Here is a 12,426-nt window from a genome sequence, read left to right on the forward strand (position 1 = left end):
TTAGCTTGGATGATTCTTACTCTGTGGCTGCTGTAAGCAGGACTGAGGCGTGCCCATGTGTAGCTTTAAACTTGGCACCACATCATAGTGGAAGCTTAAAATGTAAACAACGCCCCGGCTGCATGGAGTTAACCTGAGCTTATAATGGTCTGTAAGTTTTAACCTGTTGGTTTAAAATGTTAACGTTTCATTTATTCTGACAATTGTTACTTTGGAAATCCACTTTGATCTCCTGGCAACTGCCAGTTTTTGTCAGAGGCGTCCACTGATCGCTTTGATGTTTTCCTTGACTTCTGCATAGTAATTCCAGCAAGATTCTATTTATTCTTATTTTATTCTATAGTCAAAAAGAACACAAATTAAACCTTAAAATATTATTAAAGTAGAATCTTGCTGGGAATACTATGCAAAAGTCAAGGAAAACATCAAAGCAATCAGCAGACACTTCTGACAAAAACTGGCAGTTAACAGTTGAAACATGTGAGGAGGTCAAAGTAGATTTCCTAAGAAACAGTTGTCTGAATAAATGAAAACTTAACATAAAATTAAAAAAGAATCTTGCTGGAATTACTGTTGGTTTAACCCAAACGTCTGCTTCAAACTCACATTAGACAGATTTTAAAAGTAGAATTTTAATGTTATTTATTAACAGTGCATACGTTTAGTAAATTTGAAGATACAGTATGTGTTTCTAGGACTTTCACTTTGATGATGAAATATGTAACTTTTTTTTTTATCCCTACGTGAATAAAAGTATTTAAAATATCAAATTTAAATACATGAACAATTAAAAAAATAAAATGCATTATTTGAAATGAACTGAACCATTCAGTGTAGGAAAGGTAAAAGTTGCCTTAAAAATCAGTTCAGTTGTCCTCAAAGAATGTAAAGAGCAGAGGCCACATGAGCCAATCAAAGCTGCCTGAATTTCTCCAAAAATAGTGTAAAACAATTTAAATAATAAACAAACATTACTTCTTCAAAAATAACACTGATGCGAGTATTTTTTTAAATTACGGTTCATTAGCAGAATGCAATGACGATTCATCAAGATTGTTCAACACTGACGTAAACTAACTTTTTCACTGTTTCCACCTGATCTAATAAACCAGTGCTTTAAAGAACTCATCTAATGGAGCTGAATACAGTAACTTACCTGGCCAACAACACACTAATAATGTCATGATTTAAATGCATTGCCACCACTGACCTTTACCTCCAAACATGACACAGCAGCGCCTCCAACTGATAGAAAACTAAACTCCACCCACTAACACATCACAGATGAGGTTAAGTCTCAAATAGACACACATATCTCAAATTAAAGATTTAAATATCCCCCAAAATAGAAATAGAACATCTGGCAGCCTTCAGGCCTCCTACACAGAACACATCTGGTTCTAGTAATGGTGTCAACCTACTACACATGGAATTAATGATCATTAGCACCTTAATGCTTCATTGATCATACACTTTACTAATGTGAATGAATCACTGCCAGTTAACAGGTATGTTTGGTGTCAACACCACATTTTCATTTGTTTCCTTAATTGGCTTCTTAGATTTGGTATAATAATAATAATCCATCTAAAACTGATTTTGTTAATAAGTGTAAAATATATATATATATTGACCAAAATAAAAGCTTTACCAAAAAATAGATCTATTCAATTTAATCAGAACAAATATTTGAGGGTAAGATCAACTTCACTTAAGAGTCTTGATATAAAACCAATAATGTAGCTAATCCACGAGTTATAATGAAGTTTTAATGCGTGCTACAGCATGTGGAGCAACAACAATATAACATGTATAAAAAATATGATTATCAACTGAAGGTCACAAATATGAACTTCAACTTTCTGTCAGATAAAGTAGTCAAACCTTTTTCATCTGTAAACATTGCTATTGGAACAATAAATTAAAAAAGCAGATACAAGCTTTAGCATTTCTGTGCGAACAATCATTAGACTGTAAGGTATTTTAACCTGTAAATATGGATTATGAATAAAATCCCTTAAAAGTACACAAAATGGTAAAGCCATACATTTACTGTGATTTAATACATATATACACAGACCCTTTCAAAAAATTTAATTTCATGGAAAAGTTGTTTAATTTCCATAATTCCATTCACAAAGTTAACTTTCATATATTATAGATTCAGGGCCCACAATTTAAATGATTTTAAGTATTTATTTTTACATAATTTGGGCTTCCAGATCATAAAACCCACAAAAACAGGAGTTCAAAAAATTAGACCACTGGCCAACAGTCCAGTCCTTCTCTTTTTTCCCTGCAAAAACTGAAAAGTAAATGATTTCTTCACAGTATTCTAATTTTTTCAAATCTTGTTTTTGTGGGTTTTATGAGCTGGAAGCTCAAATTATGTAAAAATAAACAAATAAATACTTGAATTCGTTTAAATTGTAGGCCCTGAATCTATGAAAGTTTAACTTTTTGAATGGAATTATGGAAATGAAACAACTTTTCTATGAAATTAAATTTTTTGGGAAAGGATCTGCATATTATAATCAACAGGTTTAGGAAATTTAGCTTGGATATGAATTCAGGTCTTAACAGTAATAATCAGACCTTTACTTTTGTCAAATTAACTTTTAGTACTCGTGCAAGAAATAGAAAATCCCTGATATAACAACTGTTTCAGTTTGACAATTTAAAATGTAGGTTTTGGGGTATTTCTGAATAACATCAGTGTAAATGTTATATACCGTCATTAGTGGCACGATTTTTCCGTGTATAGTTGAAAGCCACGTGATACAGCAGCACTCGCAACTCCTTCACTTTTTAGAAGCATCCACTGTATTTAAATTGAGAGACCACAGATCATTATGAACTGCATTGTTTTTATTTTTGAAAGGCAACACTATATGTTTCAGTTACAAGTTGTAAAGTCTTTTTGTCGATAATGAGCTCAAACGCTTAAACCAATAAAACATAAAAAAAAAAAAAAAAAAAAAAAAGATAAAAACACATTCTGTCATAATAGCCTTTTAGAGCACACTGAAACAGGAGGGAATAATTTACAAGTTTGAGTGTTTGGAGGGAAAATGAGAACAAAAAAACTGAAATGGAAAGACAGCTTTCAAACAGCAGATGTGCATTAGGTCTTCATTCTGACATCTGCAGGTATTAAAAAAACAAAACAAAAAAAAACTACCTCCGTTGACTAGGATCAGGTATTGGTCCACTCTAAATCTCACTTCATGATGATTTGGGGTTTTCTTGCTAGTGAGGTGAGGAGAAGATCCACTTCAGGATTAAGGCAGTCGAGCAGAAATCCTTGTGTGGTTTCCATTGGTACACCCAAAAATGTCTTCGTCTGCTGCTTAACTGACTCCAACCTGGGTTCAGATGATAACCTGGGCTTTTCTCGTCCGAGGTCCCTATACATGTGAATTAAAGTGTTGGCAGTTCAATTATTTAGGAAGTCAGAAACTGTTGTTTAAACCTATTCAAATAATTTTTTTTTATTTTTCCCTTCAATTTACAAAAACAGAAAATGCACTCAACCACTTCAACCCAAACTAGATTGGAGACTTGCCAACCATTCACCACATCAACCTCTGAGCCCACTCGCAGACAGTGACACGCGATCAGTGTTTTCTCGCCACACAGACTTCGCTAGCACAAAATAGCATTTTCACACAGGGTGATAACTAGGAGGAGGGGAAAAACATACATTTAAGCACAGCATTCACATCAAATCAGACAGGAGATGGCTACAAACACAAAGCACTTAACAATTCACAGACGTCAAAGAATGAAGGGTTGGTAAACAGCAATCAAATAAAGCGGAGACCATAAGGGTCTCGAGGTGTTATTATATGTAGACTGTGGTCACTAGGATAACATTCACGTGTGCTTCTTCCCCCTCACACTCACACAAAGCCACAGGTTCTTCCCAACTCTCGCAGGCATTTGTTCGTTTGTGAAAAAGGCACAAAGAAAAAAATCTCTGCACAAACAGTCCTCCTCACACTTGCGTTCGTTCAACGTTTCCTCTCCCGCTCGCTCATTCTCACTTGGTCCAACACAAAATCTCATTCATCGACTCCCAAAAGCGACCACAGCAGACATGAATTCTATATTCCAAAAAAAAAAAGAGGAGGAAAAAAAGGCAACACCCACCGTCTAACACAGTATATGCAGAGTGAAGCTGTGTTCTTGGATGACAAAGCATTTACACATTGGAGGAGGGGAACTGATACTGAGATCGGTCGAACATTGCAGCCAATGAGGCGCTTCCTCCCGGGAAATTGCGAAAGAGTTGGTGAACTGCAGAAGAGATTTTTTTATGAGGGCGTTTCCAAAAAGATCAAACACAAAAACAAACAATATACAATCAAATGCATACATTTATCTGACCATATCTAGCCCAATTCACGTGGGGTCGTGGGGAGTGGGGGTAGCTCTGCTGCACGTGCATGTGATATGCAGTTATACATGCATCCATTGGTTATTGTTGTGGAGCATTGTTATTTTCCAAATTGAACTATGTAGAATTGCATTTTAACTAAGAAAATCTGTCACCTGCTACATGCACAACTGGAGTCAGTCTCACAATAGTAATAATTTATCTTTTCAATGGAATCATTGGAAAAGAACTGTTGAAATGATACTAACTTAAGATATAGGGCATTCCCATGTTGCAGGTATACTTACCAGAGTATCTCAATGGTAATGGAAAGTTTTAACTATTATAGAATTACATTCCCCAGTTAGTAGATTTGGTCTCCATAGATGAGCCAAAGCCAGAACTGTAGCTGGAGGCCGGGGTGGTGCCTGCAGCCCAGCCGACGCTAGCAGAGGTGGGACTGCTATAACTGGTGCTGGCAGAGCTATATGTCTGGTCTCGGGTGGTGGTGGCTGTGCCCGCTGTGGTGGAAGCACCCTGCTGGTTAGCTAGCATCATTCCCCAACTGCTCTGCAGTGCTGCCTGAGCAGCAGCCACCATTGCTGGGTTAAGGCCAAGAGCCCCATAGTTAACACCCCCACTAGTACTTCCTAAACCCCCACGACTGCTAGCATAACCCTGACTGAACCCACCAGCCCCAAATCGTCCTCGATCCATCATTTGCCTACTATTGTTGTGCTTAGGCTCGGCGTTGGAGATGTGTACGCTGACTCCTTTGATGATCAGGTCTTCTCCACACAGAGCTTGGGCAACCTGAGGGAGATAAAAAAGGAGATCCTTGGGGTTACCATCACCCCCTTTGTTGTTAGCATAAAGGATTAGGCATATGATTAAGATATCTGCAGTAGAATGAGAATATTCCATATTGTTTTTTCAGGTATTGTCATTTTAATACTTTTACTGCTTCCTGTAAAGCACACCTGTCAAATCTGGCCCTTTTGTGCAGTCATGGGCAACTATCACAGCGAGGGCCACAAAAATATGATTGTATCTGATTCAAGGGCCACATTATGAACATTTATGTCAGGCTCAGCATTTAGAGTAATGACCAATCTGAGCATTAATTATTACGGGGGAGGTTTGTCCTTGTGGTTTTGTCAGTTTGTGGGTTTTGAGTCATGTGTGCATTTCTGCATTTATATTGTCCATTTGAGCAGTTTTGTGTGTTTAGGGAGTTATTTTGTGTATTATGTTGGGCTTTATATTCCTTCCAACTTCTTGAAATACAAATTTTGGGGATTTGTTTTGGGGGCCACACAAAACAGGTCTGCTTTAAACCATGAATCATTGTGTAAATTATCATTTAATTAAGTGGTAGATATCTCCAACTTAATGCACAAATTCAATGAAATGCCACAATATTAGCAATATTTTTCCTGTGCTTATATCACATGATGGCATTCATTTTTAATCTGAAATTATTAAAAGAAAACAATTTCCCCAAAATCCTGCAGTTTTCTTCAAATTATTCCACAAAATATGGGTCACAAAATCAAATAAATTGAAAGTGAAGATATTGCAGGGATTTACTTATTGCTTTATTATCAATGCCTTACATATTTTAAAATGTATTTATATACATGGAATTAAAAACTAGAGTACAATGATGATTAAATTAAAAATTTTCCCATGTAAAATCTGCAGCCCACTTACCGTTAAGTTTAAACTGGTCTGTATTTTAGCCCCTGAACTAAAAGAGTTTGACACCCCTACAGTAAAGCATTAGTTATTTTTGAAAAGCACTATATAAAACTGACTTATTATTAATATAATAAACAGTGACATTCCAAGGTTGTGTAGTAGGAAATGTGCTGATTCTTATTTTACATCGAGGCTAAAGCCTACTAGGGTTAAACAAATTCAGAATAGGAGCCTGTGTTTATCATCAGAAACATGTTTGCATATACAACAAAACACATCAAGCAGATTCATGAATAGAACACAAACTGCAAACCTGCAAGTCCTTAAAGCTTTTTCTAACAGCCACAAAACCCACATATGATTCTATAAGTAAAAGTTTTCCGAATTATGCCAGATCGCATTTTGCCTTTTTCCTGTTGTCCAAAACATTGAGCCAATATGAAGTCGGTAAAGGGTGGCACGCATTTGTTGCTATGAAGGTTATGTATTAGGGGTGTAACGATTCAATATTGATATTTAATATTGATTGACTGCATCTAAAATCTCCGATATAAGCGCTCTGATAATTTTTGGTGTTTTTGTTCCCACCACATACTAACAGTAAAAAATAACTGAAGTGAACTTAAATTGCTGACTATTGTTCTCTGTTTGAGTAACATCACTTGATCAAGCCTTTCCTAACATTCCACATTACAAAATAATTAGTAAACGTATGTATGATTTGTGCTGATATCAAATCGATATTGGTATTAGTCAATAGCCAAGCCTGGAATATCGGTAACGTATCGGAAGTGAAAAAGTTGTATCGGGACATCCCTGCTAAGCATAGTCATAAATAATCTTCCCCTGTATTTACACTAAATGAGTAAGAACATTAGAACAGATCAAACACTATTCCAGAAAATTGAAAAAACACCAACATTATGAAAAAGTGTGCCACCCCTAAATGCACAGCAATTGACTCCATTTTTGGTAACAGATGCTAACAAAGTCCTTTGGTACAAGGCAAAAAGAAATCTGGCAAAATTTGGTGAAAATTAATTTGTGAACCACCCTAATACACACAGACTCTTGGTGGAGTGACGCAATTTCCAAATGATTCTTCATTTATACACGATACACACATCAAAAACGTCCCCACAATCAGGACTCACCTGGTCATCAGCAAATGTGACAAATGCGAATGCTCGGAAAGGTTTGGGAATGAAGACATCCGTGACTTCACCGTACTGCATGAAGTACTGCCTCAGGTCATCTGTTGTTATGTCCTCTGTGCAGCGTCCAACAAAAATTTTGCGGCTCCGCATTGGCTCGTCAAGACACATCTAAGAGGGCGAAATGAGGCTACAATAAAAATACTCAGCCATGGGTACTCTCATTTCATCTCGAGAATGACATCTTCCAGTATTAACAAAATAAAAGTAATTAAAAAAAAAAAGACGAGCACTTTAAGAAATCCTAACACACCTTTGAGTTGGGAAGTTTGCAGTCACACCATCGTCCATCAATCATGTGTCTCTGAGCAATGACTTTAGACTGTGTCTCATACTCCGTGAAGCGTACAAACCCAAAACCTTTAGAGTTGCCAGTTTTTGAATCTCTCTTGACCTGATGGAAGAGAATCAAGTGAACTAGCTACATTAATCTGTAAATTATATTCTCCTCATACCCACAGGTTGTCAAAAACAAAAAGTAAAAAAAGTGTTAAAAACCCACAGGAACTCTGAATACCTGCACCATGATGACTTCTCCAAAGGTAGTGAAATAATCTTTTAGATCTTGCTCGGTCGTTTTCCACGGAAGTCCCAGAACAATGAGATCTGATGTCTTCTGAAAGCCTCTTTTGACTTTTACAGCTGAAGCGGCATCTATTTCCTCCATTTTCCTTTTGTTATCTATGGAAACAAAAACATCAAAAATACTAACAACAAAATTTCACATTCTAAAAAATGACAACAATTAACAATAACAATTTAATGCAACCTTTTTGAATTTGGTGTATTTCTAGCAGTTTATAATATGTTTTTCCAATTACCACCTTTCAGATATTGACATTTTCCAAGGTGAGAGATTGATACTTGGAAATGGGCAACAATAATGTTGACTGCAATATTTAAATTTTCAATCTAGTTGATATGAAATAAAAAGCCTTAGAATGTGCACATTAGGAAAAAATAGATAACAGTGAAAATGAATGGAAGTGTTCAATATTATGAATACGGAGCAGTTTGATCTCAAATTAAACACATTTTATGCGGGAAAACGAGTAATTTCAACATTATTGTGCCCTAGTTTGCACTTCTACGTATACATAAATTACAAAATATGTATTAAAAAAAACCAACCATATGCAAGCAATAAATGATAGCAGTCCCAACAGGATCTTCACTTTAAATTTCCTAGATTTTCTGACCAACTTCTACTTAATGAAGAGAAATATGTCATAATTTGAGGAAAATTAAAGGATTTTGGAATAATTTTGAGCTTGTTTTTAAGTGTTTAACAATGAAAATGACTGCAATCATACAATATAAGCACAGGGAAAAACTGTAAGCACCTGCAAATATTAAGTTTCATTTACACAAGGCAGTGGCTATCAATATGTAACGCGTATCCATATAACGGCATTCTATCCGTACGCAACGCCCCTCATTGGCCAGTTTAGGTCACGTGATAGGTGCATGTGACCTAAACTAGCCCCTAATTAGAGTTTTGATTCTTGGCCCGAGCTTAACCCGAGTTCGGGCCTCATTTTACCGCTCAGCTGTCGGGCTTCATTTTTCACTTTTTTTGAAAAAAAAAAAAAAAAATCTTTATTACATTAATATTATTTTTTAATAAGCACAAAAACACTTCTATATTGTTGGGGTATTATTTCTTAAGTGAATTCTGCTAGTAGTGGGATGGGATATTGTGTTGCGTTTAGTTGTTCAGCGTTTACATTCACTGAATATTATTTGCTGATTTTGCTCATTCCTCACTTGCAACTGGAGCGCAGGGAACAAATTCGATTGCGTGCTTCAGTCAGGTCTGCTCTCCACACACGGGCCACCCGGTCTGGTCTGCAATACTGTAACAGACTGGGTTCTATGTTCTGGCTATGTTTCACTTGTGTTTATTCAGTGGTTAACTGATGTTGAAATGTCCAATGGCCGAGAAGGCATCATGGTTATGTGCAGCGTTCTCTGCCAATGTGTGCCTTTGTTTACATGTGTTCTGAGTGTTGATTGGCTGGGAGGCTGGGGAAAGGGCGGGCGTAAGCGGGGAAAAGAGTGAACAATTCTGTTCCCACGTCAGCGTGAGTGTAAGACGGTTCTTTGTGTGTTTGTTTGTTTATTTTTTGGCACGTTACTACGACTTTCATTAAAGCCTGTAAAACTGTGATAACGGCTCGAGTCACGTCATTACAATACCTTTTGGGCAGAGCTGTGCGAGGCACCGCATTACTAATCTACTGGCAGCAATACATTCAATAATAAAAAAAAATTTACGATGGGGTTTGCTTCGGGCCTACAATTTAAGTTAATGGGTCGGGCTCGGACCAGCTCGGGCCGGATGTTTTGGGCCCAATCAAACCTCTACCCCTCATTGGCTAGTTTAGTTAATGTGATATCTGCACCGCGTGACCTAAACTGACCAATGAGACACAAAGCACTTGTACTTCCGTTTGTGTTAATAACTAACGTTGACCCATACCCACGTTACGGTAGGGCTGGGCGATATATCGAATATACTCGATATATCGCAGCTTGTAGTCTGTGCGGTGTTGAAAATGACCATACCGTTAAACTCGCGGACTTTTTTTTTTTTTTTGAATATCTTAGTGGCATTATGCACAAAAGGTGCACTTAAATTTAGTGTTGTTTTGAAATGTCATCTTAATGACAACATGCACAAAAGGGCACTATTTGTTTTAAAATATTGTAGTGGCATTATGTACAAAAAGTGCACTTTAATTTTGTGTTTTGAAATGCCATGTGAGTTGCATCCTGCACTAATGTCTTGTTTTGAAATGTCTCTGTGACAATTTTGCACAGAACATGCACTTTCTGTTGACAATTTTATGTTTGAGCCACTCACTGTTTAATAAATACAGTTATGTCAACTTTGACTTAGTTGTGATATCCCCTTTTTTGCATGAAAGTTTAAAATTGGCATATATTAATGCAGTATGATCAAGAATGTTTTAATGTAGACATATAGAATCATCATACTGGTGTGATTTTGTGCATCAAAGTGTTAATTCAAGGGTAATGCAAAATATCGAGATATATATCATGTATCGTGACATGGCCTAAAAATATCGCGGTATTTATAAAAGGCCATATCGCCCAGCCCTACGTTACTGACTAACTAATCCTCACCACGCGGAATGGTCACGTGACTTTTGGTAATGTCATTGTAACGTCATCTTTCGTATGGATAGAATGCCGGTATGTGGATATGTACTACTACTACTAGGAGACACTTCTTTTACCCAATGATTCATGTTTTCTCTCATTTTTACATTCTCCAGTGGGCCGGATTTGGCTCCTAAGGGCCGGATTTGGCCCCCGGGCCATTAGTTTGACACAGGTGGTTTAGGTCATGATTAAGGAGATGATTGAAGTCGGCTGTGTGTTCACGTGCTGGTGCATCTTTGACACCTGATACTTGTAAAAACATTATAAATTTGACATAGTTTGGCTGGTTTAGTTTGAATTTTTGATTTGATTTCAGATTAATTTGGCTACAAATCTACATTAATTGTTTGATACGTGTGGTTCATAACAGATCGGGTTATATTTAGAGGTGGATATATTTAAGAGGCGTGGGCAGCAGATGCGGACTGGCCTTGTGAGCTAACTCCAGCCTTGTTGTTGAACCCCAGGCCCAAATGGCCCAGTCTCTGTATCATGTCCGCGGGGGAAAGAAAGAGATTGTGTGTGTGGGTGTTAGGCTTACTCACCTTTGGGGTAATTCACAACATAGACCAGGTTCCCCCAGTCGTTTTCGGGTGCATGTAGCACACCCTCCACGAGCCGAACCCCTCTCATACACTGAGACTCCGGGTTTTTGTAGCGCAGACCGCACGCCCCGGGGAACTGAGCGGCTACGGACGACAACAGCACGGTGCCGTCGTCCTCGGAGGGGATCTCCATGGGCTCCTCGTTTTCATCCTCAGCCACTCGGATGTACAGCTCCGACATGGTGATGAGAAAACTCTGCGGTGCTGGTACGAGAGCTAGCTGCTAATGTACAAGTAAACACTGGAGCACTCTCACACACACACACTACAGTTTGTGCTGTTAGACTAAACCGAAGGTTGTGCAACTTTAAGTAAGTTAAAGTCGAAAACAGATATGATAAGACTACGTGTGGGGCCGAATTTAATATGCAGCGGCCATGAGAGCTGGACGTTTTTGTTCCAACAACGACACGCGTAGACAAGTTAGCCCGCTAGCTAACGAGCTAGCAACACGCAGACGGCTCGTCAAATGAATGAGCCTTTAGGTGCTAGCTCACCGTCAACAGCCTCGCAGGTCCTCGACCTCTGCGTGTTAGCGAGCAAAACGGAGTTAAAACAACACGACAGAAGCGGCTAGTTCTGTAAATCTGTAACAAGGAGCCGTCAAAGAGCCGTGAACATTACTACAGCCGGCTAACCTTAGTAACCTCAAGCTAGCTAACAAAATGGCTGCTCCTCGAGGGGCGCTCACCTTGTATGGATGTCGTCATAGACAGAGTTAAGAATGCGCGTTTTTCTCTTAGAACTACTATAATTTAAGATAGATAACCTAGTGGTTCCCAGCCTTTTTTGGGTTCGTGACCCCATTTTGATATCAATCATTTCTGGCGACCCTAAAGACATTATTTTTCATACATGTTTTAATACTGTATTACATAATAGCCAGGATTAGTGACAAATTGTGCGAGCTCAGGTTTTTTTTACTAACTGTATAATAATTATTACTATTACTATAACAATTTATTTTTTGTTTTTTTAAAATGGGAAAAAAAAAAAAAAAGTTAATTCAGTGGTTCCCAACCTTTTTTGATTCGTGATATCAATAATTTCTGGCGACCCTGAAGACAGTATTTTTCTAGAATTAGTTTTTGATCATGTTTGTTATACTGTATTACAAATACAGAGTAGCCAGAAGTAGTGACAAGTTGTACCAGTTCAGATAATTTTTTTTACTGTATTTTATTATTAATAACAATAATAAAAACTAGATTTATATTTACCAATATAATACAGTTGTTTGATTTATTTTTTTTTGTTTTAATTTGCAAAAGAAGAATAATCAAAAAAATTAAAACATCTTACTGAATTTATTTTAATCAGTAATGTTTCGTTTTTCTAT

At 37.3% G+C, this 12,426-nt stretch overlaps 1 protein-coding gene across 4 annotated transcripts; it reads right to left on the reverse strand.

The window, feature by feature from the left end:
- Positions 1-2,890: 2,890 nt before the first annotated feature.
- On the reverse strand, positions 2,891-11,762 carry tardbpa (TAR DNA binding protein a). Of its 4 annotated transcripts, none has more exons than XM_028452754.1 (7): positions 11,028-11,758; positions 7,811-7,974; positions 7,547-7,687; positions 7,234-7,404; positions 5,071-5,191; positions 4,153-4,299; positions 2,891-3,407 (listed from the first exon to the last, which is right to left on the reverse strand). In XM_028452754.1, exons 1-6 carry the CDS (start codon positions 11,266-11,268, stop codon positions 4,205-4,207), a joined length of 933 nt encoding a protein of 310 aa, XP_028308555.1. In that variant the 5' UTR covers positions 11,269-11,758; the 3' UTR covers positions 2,891-3,407; positions 4,153-4,204. The 4 variants fall into 4 exon arrangements, with proteins under 4 accessions (XP_028308555.1, XP_028308558.1, XP_028308554.1 ...); XM_028452757.1 differs by having other exon boundaries at positions 5,107-5,191; positions 11,028-11,757; XM_028452753.1 differs by lacking the exons at positions 2,891-3,407; positions 4,153-4,299 and having other exon boundaries at positions 4,306-5,191; positions 11,028-11,762.
- Positions 11,763-12,426: the final 664 nt, after the last annotated feature.

Source organism: Gouania willdenowi, chromosome 7 (genome assembly GCF_900634775.1).
Source record: "Gouania willdenowi chromosome 7, fGouWil2.1, whole genome shotgun sequence".
Classification (NCBI taxonomy): domain Eukaryota; kingdom Metazoa; phylum Chordata; class Actinopteri; order Blenniiformes; family Gobiesocidae; genus Gouania; species Gouania willdenowi.